Source organism: Somniosus microcephalus, chromosome 9 (assembly GCF_052327205.1).
Source record: "Somniosus microcephalus isolate GS21.2 chromosome 9, FLI_Smic_1.0, whole genome shotgun sequence".
Taxonomy (NCBI): domain Eukaryota; kingdom Metazoa; phylum Chordata; class Chondrichthyes; order Squaliformes; family Somniosidae; genus Somniosus; species Somniosus microcephalus.
The window spans coordinates 170352849-170378869 of NC_140995.1; the positions used below are offsets into that span (position 1 = coordinate 170352849).

General features: G+C 43.1%; 3 protein-coding genes across 6 annotated transcripts in view; 1 reads left to right on the top strand and 2 right to left on the bottom strand.

The window, feature by feature from the left end:
* eif2b4 (eukaryotic translation initiation factor 2B, subunit 4 delta) overlaps nt 1-26021 on the bottom strand; it is a 293112-nt gene that overhangs the window by 162540 nt on the left and 104551 nt on the right. The gene's annotated exons all lie outside the window — the stretch shown is intronic.
* snx17 (sorting nexin 17) overlaps nt 9160-26021 on the bottom strand; it is a 93532-nt gene continuing 76670 nt past the window's right edge. For 2 of the 3 annotated variants that reach the window (XM_085997493.1, XM_085997494.1), the window contains exons 16-17: nt 11731-11830; nt 9160-9432 (exon numbers count right to left, since the gene is read on the bottom strand). In XM_085997493.1, the coding sequence (XP_085853619.1) occupies nt 9432; nt 11731-11830 (101 nt within the window). In that variant the 3' untranslated portion in view covers nt 9160-9431. The remainder of the gene's footprint in view (nt 9433-11730; nt 11831-26021) is intronic. The other variant, XM_085997492.1, reaches the window with a different exon arrangement.
* znf513a (zinc finger protein 513a) lies at nt 13217-24128 on the top strand. The gene has a single exon (XM_085997498.1). It carries the CDS (start codon nt 14238-14240, stop codon nt 15018-15020), a length of 783 nt encoding a protein of 260 aa, XP_085853624.1. The 5' UTR covers nt 13217-14237; the 3' UTR covers nt 15021-24128.

A 26021-nucleotide genomic window follows, 5' to 3' on the forward strand; every position in this document is an offset into this window, starting at 1 on the left:
TCTCTCTCTCACACTCCAGTCTCTCTCTCTCTCACTCCCAGTCTCTCCAATTCCAATTCCAATTCAAATGCTTTATTGGCATGAAAGTTTACAGAGAACCATATTGCCAAAGCTTACATAGCAAAAAGGTACAGTTTTCCAACATTCTGTAGGTGTCAATCGATTTGACATTTGTTGGGTACATACAATATCACTTTTAAACAATATTAATTTTTAAACAGTCTTTGTACTTCATTTGGTACGTTCAATATTAATTTTAAACAGTCTTAATTTTAAACAGTCCTCAGGTTGTGACATGTTGTTACATATTTGGCCCCAAGGTATGGTCTGTCTCCTTCTCCTAGGACTAATCTCAATTTTGACAGGTCATCCAATTCCTTGAAATCTGGGGTTGTTTGGCTTAGCTTGTTGAATAATATGTTTCTTGATGTGTTGAATTTTTCGCATTTTAGGAGGAAATGCATTTCTGTTTCAACCTCGCCGGCCAGACATTGATCGCATATTCTATTCTCTCTAGGCTGCCAGGATCTCTTGTATCTGCCTTTTTCAATTTCCAGTTGGTGGTCGCTTAGTCTGTACCTGGTGAGGGTCTGTCTCTGTTTTGTGTCTCTGATGGTCGTGAGGTAGTCTGCCAGTTTATATTCTCTTTTTAGGGCCCGGTAACATTCTAATCTGCTTTGGCTTTCGGTTATTTTGTTCCAATGTTCCAGGTAGGTTTCTTTGCATTTTTTAATGATTTGGTTCACTCGGATTGGTGTTTGGACGGCTGTGTTGGTCTGGGGCTGGTCAGGGTCCGGCTGAGTACTTAGTTTCAGTAGCAGCTGACTCAGGGGACTCTTTTCTGGGTTTAGCTCTTGGGTCTGAAAGGCTTTGAAATGAAGGGTGTCTGGGGAGCTAGATTTGAGGTGATTTAGGAAGTTTAGTGCTCGTTTTTGGATGTTTATTATCAGTGGGTATCTGCCTAGTTCGGCTCTGCATGCATTTGTTGGCGTTTTTCTTTGGGTGCGAAGGATGCTTCGGCAGAATTCTGCATGTAGGGCTTCTATTGTGTGTTTTTCCCATTTAGTGTAGCTTTGGTGATTTAGCGGGCCCCATACTTCACTACCGTACAGTGCAATGGGCAGGATTATGCTGTCAAATATTTTGAGCCAGATTTTGATTGGGATTTGGATGTTGTAGAATTTTCTTTTTATTGCATATAGGGCTCTTCGGGCTTTTTCTTTTAGTGCATTCACTGCTATGCTGAAGCTCCCTGATGCTGTAATAGTTAGACCAAGGTAGGTGTAGCTCATAGTGTGTCCTATAGTGGTATCACTGAGGGTAAACTGGTATTTGTTTTCCTGACATCTGGGCCTTTTTTGAAAAATCATGATGTTGGTTTTCTTTAGATTTACTGTTAGAGCCCAATTTTGGCAGTATTTGTCGAGTAGGTCTAGTTGTTGCTGTAATCCCTGTTCTGTGGGAGACAGCAGAACCAGGTCGTCCGCATAGAACAGGGATTTCACTTCTCCATCCAGGAGACGGAGACCTGGTGACTCGCTTTGCTCCAGCATGTCTGCTAATTCATTTATGTATATGTTGAACAGGGTCGGGCTCAAATTGCAGCCCTGCCGGACGCCTCTTCTCTGGGTGAAGAAATCGGTGCGTTTGTCTCCAATTTTGACCCCGCATTTGTTTTTCAGATACATTGATTTAATAAGGTCATAGACTTTGCCCCCTATTCCACACTGAAGAAGTTTATAATAGAGCCCTTCGTGCCATATAGAGTCAAAGGCTTTCTTGAAGTCGATGAAACAGGCGAATATTTTCCCATTTTTTGTTTGGTGTATATGTTTTTCAATGAGGGTGTGAAGGGTATAGATATGGTCGGCGGTGCGGTGTTTTGGAAGAAAGCCTATTTGGTTTTTTCTGAGGATATTATGTTTGTTAAGAAAATCAAGTAATCTACTATTTAGAATACTGCAGAATAACTTCCCTAGACAACTGTTGACACAGATGCCGTGGTAGTTATTTGGGTCTGATTTGTTTCCACTTTTATATATGGGGGAGATTAGTCCTTGGCACCAGATATCGGGAAAACAGCCTGAACGTAATATGATGTTGAATAATTTGAGTACCGCACCCTGCATCTCCATATTGCTGAACTTGAGCATTTCATTTTTGATGTTGTCTGGGCCACAGGCTTTCTTTAGGTGGAGAGATTTTGTTTTTGTGGCCAGTTCTTTCCATGTGATTGGGGAGTCTAGAGGGTTTTGGTTGTCTTTAATTGTTGCTTCTAATGTGTTGAGTTTTTCTGTGACCTGATGTTGACTTGGGTTTGTTTCGTTTATTGGGATGTCTTTGTAGAGGTTTTCAAAATGTGTTCTCCAGATGTCGCCATCTTGGATTGGTAATGCTCACACTCCCAATCTCTCTCTCTCTCACACTCCCAATCTCTCTCTCTCTCACACTCCCAGTCTCTCTCTCTCTCACACTCCCAGTCTCTCTCTCTCACACTCCCAATCTCTCTCTCTCTCACACTCCCAATCTCTCTCTCTCTCACACTCCCAGTCTCTCTCTCTCTCTCACTCCCAGTCTCTCTCTCTCACTCTCCCAGTCTCTCTCTCTCTCTCTCTCTCACTCCATCTCTCTCTCTCTCTCTCACTCCCAGTCTCTCTCTCTCTCACACTCCCAGTCTCTCTCACTCCCAGTCTCTCTCTCTCACACTCCCAGTCTCTCTCTCTCTCACTCCCAGTCTCTCTCTCTCTCTCTCACTCCCAGTCTCTCTCACACACTCCCAGTCTCTCTCTCTCTCTCTCTCACACACCCAGTCTCTCTCTCTCTCACTCCCAGTCTCTCTCTCTCTCACACTCCCAGTCTCTCTCTCTCTCACTCCCAGTCTCTCTCTCTCTCACACTCCCAGTCTCTCTCACACTCCCAGTCTCTCTCTCTCTCTCACACTCCCAGTCTCTCTCTCTCACATTCCCAGTCTCTCTCTCTCACACTCAAATCTCTCTCACACTCCCAGTCTCTCTCTCTGTCTCACACTCCCAATCTCTCTCTCTCACACACTCCGTCTCTCTCTCACTTCCAGTCTCTCTCTCTCTCTCTCTCTCACACACTCCCAGTCTCTCTCTCTTCCCCCCAATCTCTCTCTCTTTCTCTTCTCCCCCCAATCTCTCTCTCTTTCTCTTCTCCCCCCACTCTCTCTCTCTCTCTTCTCCCCCCAGTCTCTCTCTCTCTCTCTCACCCCGTCTCTCTCCTTCCCTATCTCTCTCTCTCTCCTTCCCTATCTCTCTCTCTCTCCTTCCCCCTCTCTCTCTCTCTCCTTCCCCCTCTCTCTCTCCTTCCCCCCCCTCAACAACATACCCTCGAAAAAGCCTCGGCACCGCCGGGCTCCCCCCAGCTAGTCTATATATATAAAGCGGCTCTTCTGTCTGTCTGTCCCGATGTCTGTCCCGATGTCTGTCTGTCCGTTCTCTATACGTTTGAAAGTTACAGAGCGTACCGACGCGCGCGTCGCCTCAAAAGAAAGCTTGCGATTCCGGACCGGTCATAGGCATATTTACGTTTCGGCCGGACAAAAATCCCGCCCGCGGTATCCCAAAAACGTTCAGCGTTCTGCTCATTAGCATCTCATTAGCGACCGTGTGACGTCGAGGTCCACCAATCGGACGGCGGGTTCCTTCCTACAGTTGAGTGTCGAGTGACTCGACGATTGACCAATCCTACGCTTCGGTGACCTGACCGGTCGACCAATTGGTGCGTGTGTGGGCGGGCCTTATCCTTCTGAACCGAGGTGAGTGGCCGCCATCTTGATTTTTCACAATTTTTTCCCCCACACTTTCTGTGTGTTAGGGAACTAAGGTAAATATTTTAATGATGTGTTAGGGAATTAAATAACAATTTAATAGGGGGGGGGGAGAGCCTCGGGAAATCGCGGGGGGGGGAGAGCCTCGGGAAATCGCGGGGGGGGAGAGCCTCGGGAAATCGCGGGGGGGGGAGAGCCTCGGGAAATCGCGGGGGGGGGGAGAGCCTCGGGAAATCGCCGGGGGGGGAGAGCCTCGGGAAATCGCGGGGGTGGGGAGGGGAGAGCCTCGGGAAATCGCGGGGGGGGGCGAGCCTCGGGAAATCGCGGGGGGCTCGCGCCGCCCGCACTGACCGTGCATGCGCCGCCCGCACTGACCGCGCATGCGCCGCCCGCACTGACCGCGCATGCGCCGCCCGCCCGCCCACAGCGGCCGTCCATCAGCCGCGCGATACGCGGGGGACCTCAGCTCCGGACCTCAGGCGCTAGGCAGGGGGAGGGGCCGGAGAGAGGGACAGAGGGGAGCGGGGGAGTGGGGGAGGGTGGGGGTGGGCGAGGGGAGGGAGGGAGACAGGGGAGGGAGGGGAGGGAGAGGAGGGGAGGGGAGGGAGGGATAGGACAGGGAGAGGACATGACAGGGAGAGGGGGGACACACAGGGGCAGGGAGACCAAGCGCCCCAAAATTGCCCTCGCAACGCGGGGCTCCCCAGCTAGTATTATATATCTGAATTGCTTTCCAACCCCGTTGCAGCACCTTGTTATAGTTTCAAGCTTTGCCCTGACACCCTTGTCTTGTGTTTCCATAAGCCATCCAAGTCTCCTATGAACCGAAACCTGTGCCTGTGTATGTGCTGTGTATGGATTTGTGTGACAGGATTTAACAATTAATCTCTAATTATGGCATATTTACTTATTGGAGATCATTAAGGATGCCCACTACATTCTGTCTATTTTGAAAAGCAGATAATGACTGTCAGACTAATGTGTACAAGATAAATTACTTGCTTTAAAGGTTGAATAATACACAAAGAAGTAAATGATACTGAATCAGCATATGTACAAACAGAATCAGTTCACAAAGATTAATATTTCCTTTTTAGAAGAAACAGGACTTGTGGATAGATTTGTCTCTTCGTAGAACTTCCAGGTGTGATGTCGTGCATGGAGGATTTAAATTCTATTTCATCCATAGCGTTTACAATCTCCTGCCAGAATTAAAGCTGGGAGCAACAAGAGCTGTCATTTATGGCATGGGATCTCTTTCAATATGCACTGCCACTTCCTTGATGTAAACAAACAGGCTTAGAGTTTCACAGATCTCACATGGCATAAGCTGAGGTGATGTGTTAATGTGTGGATGTTTGTTGCATTTTCCATACTTTTCTCTTAATGGTTCAGGATTCAGACAGATTAGAATTGTCTATTCCACTGCCTGTCAATGAGCATATGTTACTGTTTCAGATTTCAGATCTAACGTAGATACTGTCTCAGGTTCAGGGATGTCAGTTACTTGTATAAGCAGCTCTTACGCCCCACACATGCTGGAATTGACACTCTCTGCCCAATATCTACTTATACGACATCGTAACGCACGGGATGTAACATTGAGTCCCCTTGTCATGCAAGCTAGGTATTGTGTCTTTCATACATGCCTTATGTGCTTCACCAATCTTTCGCTAGGCAGAATTGATGAATACTCTGGTAAGATGAGGTCAATGGTAAATCAAGAAGCTGGTTTATTTTTCAGAGTACTTGTGACGGAACCAAAGTAGCAATTCCAGACTTTCTTAAACTTCTCTGATAATGCTTCCCGTAACAAAACAAAATAACAGAAACATGCTATACTATCCCGAATAATGGAGGGAATATTCATTTTTTGTTTTATTTCCTTTCGGGACAGCTTCTATTTGGGATAATTGATCTGCTATATCATTTTCTGCTCGGGTGTAGGCGTGCCTTCTCCCAACCTTTGTTAGACGTCACTGATCCTGAACATGCTTTTTTTGTTAATCCTGACCTCAGTGAGGATAATCTAACCTTACGAGCCTGGTGACTACCCTGCTGAGTTCACATGAATCGGCAACCTTTACCAGAACAGATGTGAATGATCACTGAAATGTCCAAACCCACTTTGGTTATCTGAGGCATGCTGCTTCAGCTACCCATCTGAATCTTAATCTACATCTCCCAACCCTGCTGTCTTACTGAATTTAATTCCTTGAGAGCTCAATTTAACTCAATTGTAGCATTTTTTATATATATTACAGCAAGAAAACCCAAACATGATGGGTACTTAAGAAGGACTCTGCAGCTCACCTACTTGTTAAAAAATAATCTGAATCACCCACTCCTTCAAATATCTGTAAGACCATCCCTTAAATGTTGCTACCCTATTTGCCTTCGTTCCACGCATTCACCACTCTGCATAAAGTAGCTAAATCTAATCTGTTTGTGTACTTTTCTTCTTCTGAGCTTGAGCCCACTTGTCCCCTGGTTCTGCAGTTTAAGGCAATCTCAACCTTATTATCGGGTTCAATTTATCTGTTCCCTTAAGAATCATGAATACTTCAATAACATTCCCTTGGAGTCTTTTACCCTCAGGAGTAAACAATCCAAGACTTTTCAGCTCTCCTTATAGATGTCTTAAGCTAAGTATCACTCGGGTTACCCTTTTCTGCACTGCCTCCAATGGCTGTATATTCTTTACTGTAGTATGATGACCAGAACTATACACAGTACTCCAGGAGAGACAGTACTAAAGACTCACAGTTAGCTCCTGGCATTTGTGCTCTATCTCTCTGGCTATCCATCCCAAAACCTGGTTACCTTACTTTACTGCCGCCGCACATTGGTTTCACTGAGCTGTCCACCAATGGTCCCACCACCACCACCACCACCCCCCACCCCTTCCAATTGCCACTCATCAGCCACCTTCCCAAACTATCCAGAACCCTTTGTACTTAAATAAAAAGCAAAGTATTGCAAATAGTGGAAATCTGAAACAAAACTCACGAAAGCAGGAAACACACTGCAGGCCTGGAGGGAACCTCTTGACAGACGATGCTTGACCTGCTGTCTGTTTCCAGCTTTTAATTTTTCTTGTTTCTTTTCCCTTTGTTTTTGGCTTGTCTTTTCCCTATTGTTTGAATCACCCTCCCAATTTGGTGTCAACTGCAATTTTAGACAGCTCTGTTTCTGTACCCAGCTCCAAATCATTTATAAACACTGTAAACAGCAATGGCCCAGCTTTGATTCCTGTGACAACCCGTTAGTGAGCTTTTGACATGTTGATGTAGCTCCATTCACAACTGTCCTGAACTTTCTCTGGTTTGGCCAATGTTCAATCCTCCTCAATCCATGCCTCATGTACCAGTGTAGCATTGTGACAAATGCCTTGCTGAAATCTAAATTTGTCACACCCACTGAATTTCCATTGTGAACAGGATCTGCTATTTCCTGAAGAACCTGTTCAATTTGCTTACACTGCACCTAACCATGATTTGTGTTTCATTATTCCATCTTTCAAGATGCCTTCTCTAATACTTTAACCCACAGCAGCTGTTATGTTCGCTGACCTGTAGTTCTTGGGTTGTCCCTATAATTTTTTTTGAAGATATTGGGGGACTTCTCCTCGATGACCCTGCTCAAAATTGGAAAAGGACAGACAATTCTGTTACCTCACCGTACGACTAGGTTTACCCTCCCCACGCACTCGCCTGGACTGCTATTGGCCGCTCATTTCCCACCCGTCACATGCAAATGGTGGGTGGAAATGGTGCCCGCCGTCCAAATAGATTTTCTTGCTTTCTGCCACACTTACTGCTGCTTGCCTGAACCACCATGTGGAAGGTGGCAGTAAATACCCAAATGGGAGAGTTTCTTGCAGAGGCCTCCTCTCCCTCCAGACAGCCCCAGACACTCGGCTGCTTGGCTGAGGTCTTCAGTGTGAGTTTTTGTTCCAATTATTGAGGCAGCTTCTACCTCTTTAAGGTCCCTCATTTGGTGCCACAGTGACATCCCAACTGGCTTCCCCAAAATGGCTGGAAGAACCTTCCCACTGAAACTCTGCCGCAGAGAGGGAAGAATCAAGACCATTAGATTCACATTTTAAATAGGCTATTCCAGTCACCAAGCTCTTTTTTTTACTGCATTAGTTTCTGAAAGACTTTGAACCAAAGAAACCCGTTTAGACCAGAGGTTTCTGACTGAACATGCTGTTGAGGTCTGATTACATGTAGCCAGTCACCATTAACACACAAGAGTGGCGTCCTCCCACAGACCAAGCTGGCTGAAGCCAACTTAACTATATGTATATATGCCAACCTACAAAACTTGGAAAAGCTGATGAACAGGTTTTTAAAAAGCTGATACAGCCTGCAAAAATTTGACAACTCAACAAAGGGATGTACTGCTGAAAAAAAGCCCTCAATAAAGGCCTACAACCAAGCTCACTGCTTCAAGGAAGCTGGATGAATTCAAATTTTTTTTATTACATTAGTTTTCAGGATTTTTAGTAATGTTTTGGGGCAACATTCTGCAATTCAGTGTAATTTTGATAAAGCCCTGATCAGGAAAAGGCATGTTCCCAAAGGTAATCATAAGAGTCGCAGAAAAATAAAAGGGTGTAACAGTGCTACAAGGAATCAGTTTGGTATTTTTGATCAATGGTTACATCAAATGTAAAAAGAAGTTGGCCACATTACAATTCTATAAAACTTTTAACAGCATTTGCAGCATTTCGATGGCACTGACTTTTAACTCTAAAGGTACTTTCCTCTTTGTCCAACACAACAGTGCAGTGAGTGATGAGTTCGAGTTGATTCCATGGGCTGGTGCTACCAGTGGAGAATGCGAAACACATCTCGGGGGCGGGGTCACGGGCGCCCAGCTCACGGAATCGCTGGTGTGTAATTTCCACTTACATTTTTTTTGCTTAATCCATAATTTTATAGATTGTATTTATGTCAGAATTCCAACTAAAAGGTATAGTTTGCATTTTTCAACTAAGTAAGATCAGCAACAGGTATTTGTTGCACAAACTGTAAAGGATGCAGCCCAACTTTGATCCTGGTATTCTGTTTCAATATGAAAGTTTATCCTTTGCTTTTATAACTTGTAAAATTATAAATGGGAGTTCTGGTGGTGCAGTACATTTGTGTAATAACATGTAAGGTTGTGGGATGCAAATTTCTACCTGCAGATCCCTACATCGCAGCTGTGCCAGTCGAGGGAGGAGCACAGCTGACTAGAAGTGCTGGGGCCGTTGGAATACAGGTTAACAGCCAGATTTCTCAGCAGCTGTGCCTTTACAACATTGGTAGGAATGTGGAAAGGTCACAGTAGTGTAGGCAACTTAATTTTGTTTAAAATAATCACCAATTGTGTTAAAATATGAACAAAAATGTTTGTTTATCAAATAAATTACACCAAAATTGTTCACACTAGAACAGATCACATCCATTGTACTGAACCCTGCTGGCCAATTTGGTGGCTACAGAAGCAGAGTTTTCAGATGAGTCTCTTCCAAGCTTTTCCAGGTACTGGCCTTGTCTGAAAGCAAAATGATTGCACAGACTTTCTTGATTCTTGACAATGTCTGGTATTCTTTTTCTCTCCCTCCACGCTGAGTGATCTTGATGCTTTATCTAAAATCAAACAAATGCAAACCTTCACCACTAATTGCACTAATAAAATTCACACATCACTTCAGGGTGGGGAGGGGAAAAATTGGAAAGTCATGCTTAAGTTTGCAAAGAGCAAAATCAAAGCCTCTTCCTCAGATAAAGGTATACAAAGGTAGCCCTTTTAGATCTCTGCGATCCTCCAGTTCTGGCCTCTTGCGGATCCCCGATTTCAATCACTTCTTCATTGGTGCCTTCAGCTACCTCAGCCCTAAGCACTGGAATTCCCTGACTAAACCTCTCCGCCTTTCTAATTCTCTCTTTCCTTCTTTAAGTCGCTCCTTAAAACCTACCTCTTTGACTAAGCTTTTGGTCCCCTGTCCTAATATTTCTTTACGTGGCTCAGTGTCAATTTTTGTTTGATAATGTCCTGTGCAGCGCCTTGAGCCGTTTTTACTACATTAAAGGCGCTGTATAAATGCAAGTGGTTCTTGTTGTTGTTGCATTACAACCGTGATTACACTTCAAAAATACTTCATTGGCTGTTAAGCATTTGGGACGTCCTGAGGTCGTCACATGCACTATGTAAATGCAACTTTTTTTCTTTATGATGCTATTGGGAAAAGGGAGGGAAGAGGAAAAAGACTTTGGACCATGGAGACTCGCATATGTTCAGTGCCATTCATAACTCCTCAGATAATGAAGCAGTCCATGCCCGCATGCAACAGGACCTGGATGACATTCAGGCTTGGGCAGATAAGTGGCAGGTAACATTCGCGCCACAGAAGTGCCAGGCAATCATCATCTCCAACAAGCAAGAGTCTAACCACCTCCCCTTGATATTCAACGGCATTACCATCGTCGAATCCCCCACCATCAATTTCCTGGGGGTCACCATTGACTAGAATCTTAACTGGACCAGCCACATAAATACTGTGGCAACAAGAGCAGGTCAGAGGCTGGGTATTCTGCGGCGAGTGTCTCACCTCCTGACTCCCCAAAGCCTTTCCACCATCTACAAGGCACAAGTAAGGAGTGTGATGGAATACTCTACACTTGCCTGGATGAGTGCAGCTCCAACAACACTCAAGAAGCTCGACATCATCCAGGACAAAGCAGCCCACTTGATTGGCACCCCATCCACCACCTTAAACATTCACTCCCTCCACCATCGGCGTACCATGGCTGCAGCATGTACCATCTACAAGATGCACTGCAGCAACTCGCCAAGGCTTCTTCGGCAGCACCTTCCAAACCCACGACTTCTTCCACTTAGAAGGACAAGGGCAGCAGGCGCATGGGAACACCACCACCTCCAAGTTCCCTCCAAGTCACACACCATCCTGACTTGGAAATATATCGCCGATCCTTCATCGTTGCTGGGTCAAAACCCTGGAACTCCCTCCCTAACAGTACTGTGGGAGTACCTTCACCACACGGACTGCAGCGGTTCAAGAAGGTGGCTCACCACCACCTTCTTGAGAGCAATTAGGGATGGGTAATAAATGCTGGCCTTGCCAGTGACGCCACATCCCGCGAATGAATAAAAAAAAACATCCTCCCAAATTAAGTTAACAAAAGCTTTATTACAAAACATTTGTGGATTTTCTTAACTCGGCATATGCTGTGAGTGTATATGTGTGTGTGAACATCACCTTTCTGCCTTTAGTTAAAAATCCCCCCCCGCGGTTGAGTTGAGATCTGGCTGGATTCCTCAGACAGTAATTAAAGAGCATCAGCTCCTGAACTGTTTCTGGCAACCAACATCACACAATCAGCCTCCTCGCACGCTCTCTGTCTCTCTCCCAACACAATCTAATTTTTATGACAAATACTGAACTTTTTGCAACAAGCAGCCATTGAAATGATGAGCATTTTTTTTTAAAGTAATGTACAATGAATAACAAAATAAAGGGGCTTGCCAGGGTTGGACTGCTTATGCCAAGACAATGTTTCCAGATCACATTGACATTGGACTGTTGAACGCTCCTCACGTTGCAATGTATCATATCGCTTCTGCAAATGTGCAATGTTTCAGCACTTATGCAGCAGTGCTAATTCGCAACACATTATAGGGTGATTTAAAATGATTTAGAAAGAGGGTGTTTTTGAGGTCGCGAGTGAGTGTATGAATGGCGGCCAGAAACACGAATAGTCGACCACTTTATATATGACATCCCATTAAAAAAAATACAAAAATCTCCCTATTTGTCACATCGATCTGCTTAGCTCCTCTCTGAATGGGGACTTGCATCTTACCATTGGCATATCAACCTGCCTACGGTAAGGCCGACCATGATACTGTTCTATTTTAGTTCATACCATTTAATTTCTGCATACGGTGATGTTGACTGTATCTTCAATTGTTGTCTGTGATTCTCCTGGCTAGTGACCAGCAGCAGCTGCAGTGCAGCAGCAGCATCTGAAAAGCAAAGAAAGTGAGTTTATTGAGGTTTACAGCAGTTCTCATTGAATTCCAGCCTTCTTTATCCTTTATTATCTAATGGCTCATAAACCATCATCTGACAGCAAGCTGTCTGCCATTACTTTTTGTGCTTCCATTCAAATAATTACTCACTGAAATGAAGTTCTTCTCTCCTTGACTAACAGAACTGTGCTGTGCCACTGACTTACTACACTGTGCATCTCATTATAACAGAATATTTGGCTGGTGCCCAAGTGAAGCTTTACTAGATTATCACAGTTTTCTTTCACTGGAAACATTAAAATCCTATTCCTATAAAATGCCATCTGCCATCGGAAGCACCAACACAGTTAATGTAGGCTGATCTACACAGGTAATTCCCAGAGATTAAAAAGCGCAATAGAGAGAAGCTATGTGGAAATACATTATTTATTTTACACATCAGAAGTTTTGTAAATAACTTTTTTTTAAAGTGTGGGCTTATCAGGGAACGCTACACAAATGTAACATAAAAACTGCCATCTTTCAGGGCACTGTACACAGAAAAATAACTCTATACATGAAAGTCTTTGCTCTTTATTTTTTTTTAAATCCCTCGTTTTATCATGCCAAGGGTACTGACTTTCATTGGGGTCCAATTCCACAGACACCAACAGCTCATAGTGAATGTCAATGTTTCTGGGCTCCATTCATACGCTCACTCCCAGCCTCAAAAACGCCCTCATTCTAAATCATTTTAAATCCCCCTATAATATATTGTGAGTTATCACCTGCCTAAGTGCTGAAACATTGCACATTTGCAGAAGAGCTACGATACAGTTGAGAAGTGCCGTTGCTTTATATGTGAACATTGCAGTCTGATACTCATAAATCAAGAAAAATGTGCATTTATATAGCACCTTTCACGACCACCGGATGTCCCAAGGTGCTTTACAGCCAATTAAGTACTTTTTGAAGTGTAGTCACTGTTGTAATACGGCAGCTGATTTGCGCACAGCAAGCTCCCACAAACAGCAATGTGATAATGACCAGATAATCTGCTTTAGTGATATTGGTTGAGGGATAAATATTGGCTAGGACATCAGGGATAACTCCCCTGCTCTTCTTCAAAATAGTGGCATGGGATTTTTTTTTACGTCCAACTGAGCGGGCAGGTGGGGCCTCGGTTTAACGTCTCATCCAAAAGGCAACTCCTCCAAGAGTGCAGTATTCCCTCAGTACTGTGAGTGTTAACCTAGATTTTTGTGCTCAGGTCCTGGAGTAGGACTTGAACCCAGACCCTTCTGACTCAGAGGTGAAGGTCCTACTAATTGAGCCACTGGCTGACACAAGTGCTAGGTTTTAGTAGCTTCAATAGTCTGCTCAACACAACCCTGGGCTGTGTAAGAGCCCTAGCTTGTGTAGACCAAGGCCCCTGTTGTATATCAGGCTTTATCATAAATTGGGTTGCAGGCTTATGGAGGATTCGGACTCTGGGAGTTTACCCTTGATTACCTGGGAGAGTCTGGTGCGGCTGTGTAACTCCGCTATAACAACAGAAAATGCTGGAAAAACTCAGCAGGTCAGGCAACATCCGTGGAGAGAAATTTGAGTTGACGTTTCGGGTCGAACCCTTCTTCAAAACTGGAAAGAAAAGAAAATAGATCGAAGGCAGGGCTGTGGACAAAAGAAGTGAAAGAAACAAAAGAAGTAAAAGAGACAATAAAAGGTATTCGAAGCTAGACGAGGTGGTAATAGGCTGAGATTAGGTGTGAAGTGTACTGGCAGGGCAACTCCGCTGTTGGAGTCGGGAGTTGATATCCTATTGAAGCTGGTGAAGTAGTGTCTTGGTTTACATTTTTGGTAAGCTGCTGACCAAGAAGTTGATTAATATGGTAATGTGATTGGTGATAAATGGAGGTGGGATAATTATGGAGTCATAGGAACATAATTAAACAATCATGTTAAAAGGCCTTGATTAACTGGAAAAGAACAGCCACACATCATTATCATTGTGATGTTAGTTACTTGATATTTTTCTAACTTAATCACGCAATTTTCATCATCACATCACAGTAAATATGTTGTTTCGTTAAAAGCTGAGATGTGCTAAAGCTGTATATATTGTCACATAACTCATCAATTCCACATAAGAATGAGAACAGTAAAGAGCTTAAATACTGCATAAACCTGCTGCAGCTAATGTCACAAACCACTTTACCTCATAAATGTTTGAAGTCCCATTTTATTCTCATTATTTGGTGTGCAGTAGATCAGAGACTAAAACTGCAGAAAAATACTTATGGTTTAAGATCAGAATTTTATCCTGACAGTGTAGTCACAACCAGGTTTACAGTGTACAGGTTATGTCTCTCTGGGGAGATTTGGTACAGTTTTTCTGGTGAAAGGAATCACTGACAGTGCCATGTACTTCATTTTATTTGCAGACTCCGATGTCTCCGAGTTTCTGAAGAATGCCGATGAAGCTGGGAGCCTGCTGGACACAGGGGATGGAGAGGAGGAATCCGACTCCCTCCCGGAACTCTTGCTTCCTTTCACTTGTCAACAGTGTGGCATGGTGCTGGATGACTGTGCGCAGGAGAATAGCTTGGTCGGCCAGCTGTGCCCAAGGTGTATCTTTGATGGCTTGACCCATGAGTTAGGGGAGGAGGGAGAGGAAGAGGACATGGGAGGAGGGGAGACCGGCCCAGGAAAAGCCGACAAGGTCTTCCCTTGCAAGCTGTGCACTTTTGTCTCTCAGTATCCCAACCACTTGGTGAGGCACATGAAAACACACAGCGGTGAAAAACCGTACAAATGCTCTCACTGCGACTACGCTTCAGCGCACCTCGACAATCTCAAGAGGCACGTCCGCATTCATACTGGCGAGAAGCCCTTCAAGTGCGACCGCTGTAACTATGCCTGCGGCAACATGGCGAACTTGAAGCGGCATGAGCGCATCCACTCAGGCGACAAGCCGTTCAAGTGCAACATCTGCAACTACAGCTGCAACCAGAGCATGAATCTCAAACGCCACATGCTGAGGCACACGGGGGAGAAACCGTTCAAGTGCCCCCAGTGTGAGTACACCACTGGACACTGGGACAATTATAAAAGGCACCAGAAGACACACGGATGGATGGACGAATCCCAGAAGGATTGCCAGGAGCAACAACGAGAGTCAGACATGACCGGCAGAGCATTATAACCATGCGTTGATTGCTCTTTGTCAGGGAGTCTGGTCAACAACTGAAACCGGCGGCAGTGTTACACATCCCCATGTGGGCGCACGTTCGGTCATTCTGGGTCAAACACTGACTGAACTCCAACATTTGGTGAAACATTTTAATCTGATTTTTATTGTGATTTTAAAAAAAAATCCGATTCCCATGTTACCGCATGTTTTTGAGATACTCGAGTTATTGCCAGGCCTGTCCTACAGCGTGTGCTTGCTTCTTGTCAATATGGCAAGTGATTTGGCAAAGCTTGACATCCTGCAACAAACCCTGCACTTACTGCATGTGTCTATGTTCTGCCTGAGTGCCACAGGTTTGCATAAAAAGTCCTGAAGGCAGGGACACCACCAGTTTCTGAGTGAATGTGAAGGATAGCAAATTACTCGGTGCCATAAATCACTTGTGCTGCTCATCAGGTAAGATGGAGCTTTTGAAATGCACCTGCCAACAGCGCAGGTTATGCTGCTGGCAAGTCAGATGAAGTATCGTTCACCTTAAGGTTTTAAGTGAGTGAAGTGATTGAGGCAAAGGGTGAAATAAATCACCCGACTGACACATAATTTTCACCAATAGATTTTTTTCCTGGGAGCACCAACGGGTAATCCTTTCCGCTGGAATCTGTTTTCAAATTCTATCTACTGATATTATGTTCTGGGGGGGGAAACTTGTTCAGTCGTTCTATGTACTTGCACAGAATTCATTTGAAAGTGGAGTCTCATCTTCATATCATCACAGTTTGCTGACCGTTGCCTTGTGAAACTCAAGACTCGATGTTTACAGCCAGATCTTGATGAAACCAATCTGTCTGCTGCTATCTTTTAATCCACTAAATTTACTGCTTGATTTTGGAAAATAGGAATTTCTGATTTACGAGTAAGGGACTGCTGCTGACAATCTCCTCGCAGCGTTTCTGGTCTGGGAAAAACAGCTGTTCATGTAAAACCATGGGGTTGGCTGCTGAGCTGTGAAATCGTGGTAAAACAGTGCACCACTTGTGAATTATCCGCTATGATAAGGAGAAAGCCCTTGACTACATTTATTTTTGTTACATTTTTTGGGGAGGGTGGGACCTTTTCAGTAACAGTTGACATGAACAATGATTTATCTTTCTGAAATGAGAAATGTTAATGTCTCACTGGAAACAAAATAAGAAAATGAGCCAAACGGGTCAGTCAGCATATGTAAAGGAAAACAACAAATTAATGTGCTGGGTGAGTATCTTCATCAGATCTGACCGACGAAGGTCATGATCTCTCTTCTGATGAAGGGCATACGCCTGAAATGTTAACTTGTCTTTTCTTTTTACAGATGCCTAGTACTGTCACATGTGTAGTTCCAGTCCAGTGTTAATATTTCCGGCATGACCATTTCACTCAACCAGTAGTACAGAGCCATATCTCTGGGCCATACTCAGCCAGTGATGTTCTCCTACTAGCAAACACCTCGTGAACCTGAATCAAAGAGGATGATAAGTAAGAACATAAGAATTGGAGCAGGAGTAGGCCATTCGGCCCTTCGAACCATTCAATAAGATCATGGCTGATCTTCGACCTCAACTCCACTTTCCTGCACTATCCCCATATCCCTTGATTCCCCTAGAGTCCAAAAATCTATCTCAGCCTTGAATATACTCAACAACTCAATATCCACAGCCCTTTGGGGTAGAGAATTCCAAAGATTCACAACTCTCTGAGTGAAGAAATTGTTCCTCATCTCAGTCTTAAATGGGCGACCCCTTATCCTGAGACTATGCCCCCTAGTTCTAGACTCTCCAGCCAGGGGAAACAACCTCTCAGCATCTACCCTGTACCTTGCCTTAGGGGCTAAACATCACTTTGCACAATGTTTAATTTAATGTATTATTTATTCTGTGATTATTCACACAACTCTTAAAAATTGCATGCTGGAATAAAACCTTCCAGATAAGGCAGATGTTCATATAAGACCAGAGGGCCTGGCTGTGAAATGGATTTAAACAAAAAAAGAAACATGAATTGTGTTTGGTGAGAAAGCTGTGGCTGTCCATGTTTTCTTTGCACAAGTAGAAATGCCGACTGTAGAAAAGCTCCATGTCCAAATATTGTTCCGGGAACATCCACTTTCATAGAATTTACAGCACAGAAACAGGCCATTCGGCCCAACTGGTCTATGTATTTGGCACCAAGATCTTCAAAGTGAGAAAGTTCGAGCTGTCCACCTTCTGTTCCCTTCTCCCCAATCGTCTTCTGCCCGCTATTGAAGCAGGTGATTCCACATGTCATTCAAAAGGCCATTCTTCATATGTTCCTTGTCAGTGAGTCTCAAGAGAATATTCACTAGTTTGAGCATAACAGTCAGGCCTCATCCTGTCCTCACCCGATGTCCATACACATTTCACATCCAGCAGGGCTCACGGGATCGTGTTCAGGAGCTGGATTATTCCCTTCACTGGGGCAACGTGAAGAACCCCCTGCTGCTGTCCCAGCTGGGATAGATGACTCAGCAGAGACCAGCGATCAAACCCGGGCCCTTCAACACCAGGTTCCTCACAGGATTATTGAGGAGCCAGCCACTGTCTACTTCGTATAAATATCACAACAATCAATTAAAATCAATATTAATCACATAGGAGTTATTACTGTGAACGGTCGCATAGTGGTTATGTTACTGGATTAGTAATCCAGAGATATGAGTTCAAATCCCACCACGGCAGCTAGGGAATTAAATTCAGTTAATTAAATAAATCTAGAATTAAAAAGCCAGCATCAGTAATGGTAACCATGAAACTACTGGATTGTAGTAAAAACCCATCTGGTTCACTAATGTCCTTTAGGGAAGGAAATCTGGTTTATAAGTGACTCCAGACCCACAGAAATGTGGTTGACTCTTACCTGCCCTCTGAAGTGACCTAACAAGCCACTCAGTTGTACCAAACTGCTACAACAAAGTCAGCACTGTGGGAGGACCTTCACTACACAGACTGCAGCGGTTCAAGAAGGCGGCTCACCGCCACATTCTCAAGGGCAATTAGGGATGGGAAATAAATGCTGGCCTTGCCAGCGACACCCACATCCCGTGAATAAAAAAAAATAACATGCACTATGTGGTGGGATCCATAAGGAAATCATAAAACCAAAGCCCAACAGTGCTGCAGATTAAACAGACTATTGCCTCAGGACGGTTCAATCACTAATGCTATGGACATTCCTAAATTGACCATGCCATGCCTATGGGTCTGTCACTCAGTGAATAAACAAATGAAATGCACCATTACTACCGCAGTGACCATCCCTTATTTACACTTACTCCTGGAATTCCAGTCCTCCTTTAACCCAATGAGTAAAATTTGCAGCATGCTGGACGCCACAACTACCACTGTCAGTAATTTAAGATAACACAGGCAAAGCCAGCTCTCTCCTGAGCAGAATTGTCTTCTTTCTTAAGAAGTATTAATAATAAAACAGTATTCATAAATGTTATGACTAGAGTGCAGGAATCTTTCCCAGTGACTCTATAACCACAAGCTCTGAATTTCCTTGGAGCTACTCCTGCTCTACCGCTGTAACTTCACTGGACGTGCGACGGAAACTTGCGTAAACGGGGTTTCTGGTGAAGTTGTGGCAGCTCCGAAGAAATTCTCGGCACTTGTTGCCTGAGGCGGGGAGGAAAAGGGGAAATATTTGTATCCCAGAAATGTTAGACCATACAGTCAGCTTCTTTATGTCAAAATACAGCCTCGTGTTAGATTTTCTTAGCCTTGTAATCGCCTGGAAATTCCGTGAAGGTTTTCCCAATCTACTTTGGCAGAAGATTGGCAGAGCTGTCTGAGAAACGGCATAAACGCCCATTTTTAGAGGGTTTCTGAAGACTTTTTCACAAAGTTAAGACAGTAGAATTGGAAGAAATTCCCACGGAAATTCTCCCCCATCGCCTTTTAAAGACATTTTATGACAAAGCGATTATATATTTTTTTAAATAGCAATTTGGTCTGTTGGTTAAACTAGTAAAATATTTTGCAGGAAATGCTGGGCATGCATAACAATAATTCTGATGAAGGGTCCCACCCAAAACAGCCTATTTTTCTCTTTCAGATGTTGATCAACCTGCTGTGCATTTCCAGCATTTTCTGCACTAAATTCCAATTTCCAACATTTGTGGGTTTTCTTTTTAGATCACAAGATAGTCACGGATGAGATCATTCATCCATCCAAAAAGAATCCCTATGCTTCCATCACAGCATCCAACTGTTTCTTCCATGGTTTACTTCTCCCGCACCATAACCATCGTCTGAACCTTTAACTTCAGTGGAGGTGTAAAACTGGTGATATCGGATCGGGGCCGCCTGTTCTACACTCCGCCCGATTAAAGGAAAATCTGGCAGGGTGTATAATGGGCAGCCAATCCAGTATCGCCCGCTTTATTTCCCCGCCCATTTGAAAGTTCAGCCCCATGTGGTGATGACTCTTTGTGTGAAGAAGAGCCTCCTGTCTGTCCTAAATTTGTCTTGCCCAAATTCCAACCTGTGTTCCCTTGTCTTACTCTCACGATTAGCTTGAATTAGTATTCTGGATTTACCTTTTCTGTACAATTCATCTACCTTTATAAATAATCACCTTTCAAGGCTGTAAAGCCCAAGTTTTTGCAATCTTTCCTCATAACTGGATCTCCTGAAGCTAGGGATCAGTCTTGTGGCTTTTCTCTGCACCACCTCCAAGGCTTCAGTGCTTCCTTTATAGCTTAGTGACCAAACCTGGACACATTTTAAGGTGCACTCTGACCAGAGAACTGTAAAGTTTAAGCATGACTTCCCCTGACTTGTATTCTCCTGTGTTTGTCGAAATAGTTTGCTTTGTTGAGTGCTGCTCCACAGTGATTGGACATCCAAAATATTTTGCAGTTTAAGATTAGCCATTAATGAGTAGAATTTGAAGATGCTGCTCCTGCGATTGCTGAGTTAACAGTTACTGCACTTCAAAAATATTCATTGCGTGAAGCTTTTTGAGATGTTGCAAAGTCATAAGGTGCTATTGAAATGCAGGTATTATAATTACTATTAATAATAATAATAAAAACTTCCCTAATCAGTCCATTAGGGTTTTCCCATCAGGCTGATTTATCATCATGCAGCCCACCCATAGTGACTTTTTTTTTTAAGTGTGTGAATATTGTCCTTAGATTTTTGATTCAATTTAAAATGATTGACTTATACTGTACACAATTGCTCACAACAGGTTCCACAGTTATCCTAGGCTGCCAGACAATATGATTCCTCTGCCCTCCCCCAGCCTTGTTACTGTTTACTTCTGTGAAAGAATTGATCAAACATCTGTTTCTCTGAGTGTAATCTTGATACCTTATTCTGTATTGTCACATCAAAATGTTGCCCAGGTAATACTTTAAAAAGTGGTAATAGATTGTACCATTGCAGGCCGTGCAAGTGTTAAAAACCCCATCTGTTCTCAATTGTTCAGTATGAACATTCTAGGATTTTTTTTACACCAAAACAGGCAACTGAGATAAATGCTTTAAGTATCTTGAGGTCCCCTCTTGCAGCATAAGACATATTGGAATAGTCAATAGCAGGTGCTTTAAATTTAAAAAATAAATTTTACAAATGTTTCATAACTGCTTGAAAATATCAGACATGTGCAAGTGTGAGTCAAGATTGGCAACAGAGTAGTGAATATAAAGTGTGAAAATGGAAAAAGATAATTGAGCCCATTTCTTGTCATAGAATCAAAGAATCATACAGCACAGGCCCAACATGCCTTACCAGCTCTTTGAAAGAGCTATCCAACTAGCCTCTCTCCACTGCTCTTTCCCCAGAGCCCTGCCATTTTTTCCCCTTCAAGTATTTATCCAATTCCCTTTTGAAAGTTACTATTGAATTTGCTTCCACCACCCTTGCAGGCAGTGCATTACAGATCATAATAGCTCACTGTGTAAAAAAAATTCTCCTCATCTCCCCTCTGTTTTTTGTTTGCCAATTACTTTAAATCTGTGTTTTCTGGTTACTGATCCTCTTGCCAGTGGAAAAAGTTTCTCCCTGTTTACGCTATCAAAACCCCTCATAATTTTGAACACCTCTATTAATCTCCCCTTAATCTTCTCTGCTCCAAGGAGAATAATCTCAGCTTCTCTAATCTCTCCACATAACTGAAGTCCCTCATCCCTGGTACCATTTTAGTAAATCTCCTCTTCACCCTCTCCAAGGCCTTGACATCATCCCTAAAGTGTGGTACCTAGAATTGGACACAATACTCCAGCTGAGGCCTAACCAGTGTTTTACGAAGGTTTAGCGTAACTTCCTTGTTTTTGTACTCTATGCCTCTGTTTATAAAGCCAAGGATCCGGTATCCTTTAAACAGCCTTCTCAACTTGTCCTGCCACCTTCAAAGATGTGTTTACATACACCCCCTGGGTCTCTCTGTTCCTGCACCCCCTTTAAAATAGTACCATTTAGTTTATATTGCCTCTCTTCATTCTTCCTTCAATTATTAACCTTGACATCTGTTATATATTCCAGAGCGAATTTCACCAGATTCAGAATCTGCTCAGTCTTCAATTTTGAAGAGTGAAGTAAAGATTTTATTAACATGTTTCCCATTTCCTGATTCCCATGGCTTTATGCCATTAACTTGTCTGTTAAAAGGACTAATCTGGTCTTTGACAATCTGTCTGCTTTAATTACAGCTAAATCTTTCTTGTTTCCTGTTTAGCTGCTATCAACAAAATGCCTTTCTATTTTCCCATTACCCCTTCTAATACTTATTTTACTGTAATTATCTTCAGTTGACTTTTGTATAACTTTCAGTCCTCATTACTCTTTGATTCCATGTACCTTTTCAAATACCCTGCTTCATATTTGTTTTTTTTATGTTCTTCCTGATAGAGCTCTGTGGTCTAAGTTTTGTAACTTCCCAGTTTGAGTCCACCTTCTTCTTACGTCCCTTACTGTATTGTTAAAATATTTTCATTTTTCTTCTATTTTACTTTTGAACTTAACTTCCCAGCTGTTTTTACCCATCACCATGTTCATAGCCTTGCAGTTTTCTTTCCTAAAGTCTTCTGTATCTGTGTTGTTTTAACCTTCGTCTTAATTACAAAACCAACTCAAACTCTATGATGGTTGTTAGATACCAAATGCTCATTCACTTCCAGCTTACTAATCATTTCAGGAGATTGGTATATATTAGATCTAATATAACATTGACCTAAGGGTACGGTAGCATAGTTACTGGACTAGTAATGTTACTGGACTAGTAATACAGAAGCATAGACTAATGATCTGGAGATGGAGCTCAAATCCCGCCACGGCAGTTGAGGAATTTACAATTCAGTTACTTAAGTAAATCGGGAATAAAAAGCTAGTAGCAATAATAGTGACCATGAAATGGGAAAATAGGAAGGCATGTTGTAAAAACCCATCTGGTTCACTAATGTCCTTTAGGGAAGGAAATCTGCTGTCTTTACATAATCTGCCATCCTTCCCTACCTAGTCTGGCCTATACGTGACTCCAGGCCCACAGCAATGTGGTTGACTCTAGGCCCACAGCAATGTGGTTGACTCTTAACTGCCCTCTGAAATGGCCTAGCAAGCCACTCAGTTGTACCAAACCGCTACAGACTGCAGCGGTTCAACAAGGCAGCTCACCACCACCTTCTCAAGGGCAATTAAGGATGGGCATTAAATGCTGGCCTTGTCAGCGATGCCCACGTGAATGAATTAAAAAAATCCTGCTTCATAGTGGGTAAAGAAACTTATCACCTCCGTAAAATTGTTTATGTATTTCCCCCAAGGAATAGCCCATGATTATGATATTCCAGTACCTGCAGTATTTTTTTTTAGCTTATTCATCCATCTCATTATCTAACCTTTTGAGGCAAATGAGGCTTCTCACGTAATTCTGCTGTTCTGCTCACTCCACATTCCCCTTTTTCAAGTAACTATGTCATTGTCCCTTAAAAGAATTTGTGGACTATTTCTTGGAGCAGTGAAATACAAATACTACCTACCTTCCGTGTAAGAAATCCATTTAAATTATTTTGTGACTAGGATGTGCCTTCTCATTTGAGTACTGCATTCTATTTTGGCCATCAAGGCACGAAGAAAACATTCAAACACTAGAAAAGGTGCAGAGAAGAGTCACCAGGCTGATCCCCAACTGAGTTATGAGGAAAGGATAGAAAAACTTGTGACTCTCCAGCCTTGAAAGGAGCTCAATCAAAGGGAGCCTTGTCAACGTATATAAGATAGCAAGTGGAATAAAAAATCTTGAACATGATTTCAAGTTTAGCCATGACAGCAGGACAAGAGCACATAGGTATAAGCTGGTAAAAGGCAATTTCAGAACTGAGGACAGAAAATACTTTCTTCACACAGAGTGATTAATAGGATAGCAGAGGCAAAAACTCTGGAGTCATTCAATAGTCAGATATGTGATGGGAGGATCCTGGTTCCTATGGAAGGATAAGCTAAATGAGCTGAATAGTCTACCTTATCTATACTTATCTTTGTGATTAAACTGTATTGACTCAAAATGTGTAACAGTACCAATATAGCAAATAAGTCTAGTTATAACACAGCACAGCATAATGGGTCCTTGTGAGATGACATCTTTTCTTGAATGCACCATTGTTCAGGGTGTATCTTTATTCCTTGCAGAACCCCATACTACCTTACATGATGGTTTAGTCCAGTTTGGTTTGTGACTAATGCCAAGTTTACAGGTTTTAGAAACTCAGCAGATTATTCACCACAGTTCAAGTTATCCCTCACGAATGCACAATATCTTTTTTTCCCAACTGAAGGTTTCATATCCTTACAATAATTTTAGTGGCTTATTTACTGTATAATGACCTGCAGCTTTGGTTTCTTGTACTGTATTGTGTTGTGTTGTGTATTGTACTCTGTAAGGACTCACAATCACAATGTCCATTATTTGTCCAGGTCTGTCTGTGATTGATAGCCACAATGTCTCAGTTACAGAGATAAAAGGTGGCACATTGTTCGATAAATACTAATAAAAGGTTATGTTCAAATTTTAGAGCCTTCCTGCTTTGAGAATAATAAAATTAAACTTCTGACTGTTTATCCTTTACTTGTGTTTACTTCTTGCTTATTTTGTTATTGAAATCATTGAGGTGTTTCTGACTTTTGTTTTGAAATTTGTACATTAGGTAGAGTAACATGATGACTAGAAACAGCTGTAATAAGATCAGATGTTTCAGAAATTGCATGCTGGTGCTTGCTGAACACACAGAGGGTTTTCAAGAAATTGTCCTAGAATCATAGAAATGTACGACACAGGAGGAAGCGATTTGGCCCATCGTGTCTGCGCTGATCGAAAAAGAGCTCTTCAGCTTAATCCCACTTTCCAGCTCTTGGTCCGTAGCCTTGCCGTTTACAACACTTCAAGTGCATATCCAAATACTTTTTAAATGTGATGAGGGTTTCTGCCTCTACCACCCTTTCAGGTAATGAATTCCAGACCCCCACCGCCCCCTGGGTAAAAAAAAAATCCCCTCAACTCCCCTCTAATCCTTCTACCAATTACTTTAAATCTTTGCCCCCTGGTTATTGACCTCTCTGCTAAGGGAAATAGGTGCTTCCTATCCACTCTATCTAGGTCCCTCATAATTGTATACACCTCAAGTCCCCCCTCAGCCTCCTCTGTTCCAAAGAAAACAACCCCAGCCTATCCAATCTTTCCTCATAACTAAAATTCTCCAGTCCTGGCAACATCCTCGAAAATCTCCTCTGTACCCTCTCTAGTGCAATCACATCTTTCCTGTAATGTGGTGACCAGAACTGCCGCAGTACTCTAGCTGTGACCTAACCAGTGTTTTATACAGTTCTAGCATAACCTCTCTGCTCTTATATTATATGCCTTGGCTAATAAAGTATCCCGTATGCCTTCTTAACCAGCTTATCTACCTGTCATGCTACTTTCAGGGATCTGTAGACATGCACTCCAAGGTCCCTCTGTTCCTCTACATTTCTCAGTATCCACCATTTATTGTGTGTTACCTTGCCTTGCTAGCCCTTCCCAAATGCATTGCTTCACACTTCTCCGAATTGAATTACATTTGCCATTTTTCTGCACACCTGACCAGTCCATTGATATCTTCCTGCAGTCTACAGCTTTCTTCTTCATTATCAACCACACGGCCAATTTTTGTATCATCTGCATGGGCTTTTACTTTTTTGACCAACCTGCCATGTGGGACCTTGTCAAAGGCCTTGCTAAAATCTATGTAGGCTATATCAAATGCACCACCTCCTAGTTACCTCCTCAAAAAATTCAATCAAGTTAGTCAGACGCGACCTTCCCTTAACAAATTTATGCTGACTGTCCGTGATTAATCCGTGTCTTTCTAAATGAAGAGTTATCCTGTCCCTCAGAATTTTTTCCACTAATTTTCCCACCACCGAGGTTAGGCTGACTGGCCTATAATTACTCGGTCTATCCCTTTCTCCCTTTATAAACAATGGCACAACGTTAGAAGTCCTCCAGCACCACACGTGTAGCGTGAGGGAATTGGAAAATGATGGTCAGAGCCTCCCTTGCCTCTCAACAGCCATTTTATCCATTCTGCACCCTTCTGCCTAAAGTGTGGTGCCCAGAAATGGTCGCAAGCTCCAGCTGAGGCCTAACTAGTGTTTTATAAAGGTTTAGCGTAACTTCCTTGCTTTTGTACTCTATGCCTCTGTTTATAAAACCAATGCATTTTGTCCAGCCTTCTCAACTTGTCCTGCCACCTTCAGAACTTGTGTACGTACATTAGGGTAACCAATTGTCCTCATTTTCCGGGGACAGTTTCTGGATGAAGTACTGTATTCCCGGGCAAACAATGTTCACGGAAGAGTTTTTTAAATTCGCTTATGTGATCTGGGCGTCGCTGGCAAGGCCAGCATTTATTGCCCATCCCTAATTGCCCTTGAGAAGGTGGTGGTGAGCCGCCTTCTTGAACCGCTGCAGTCTGTGTGGTGA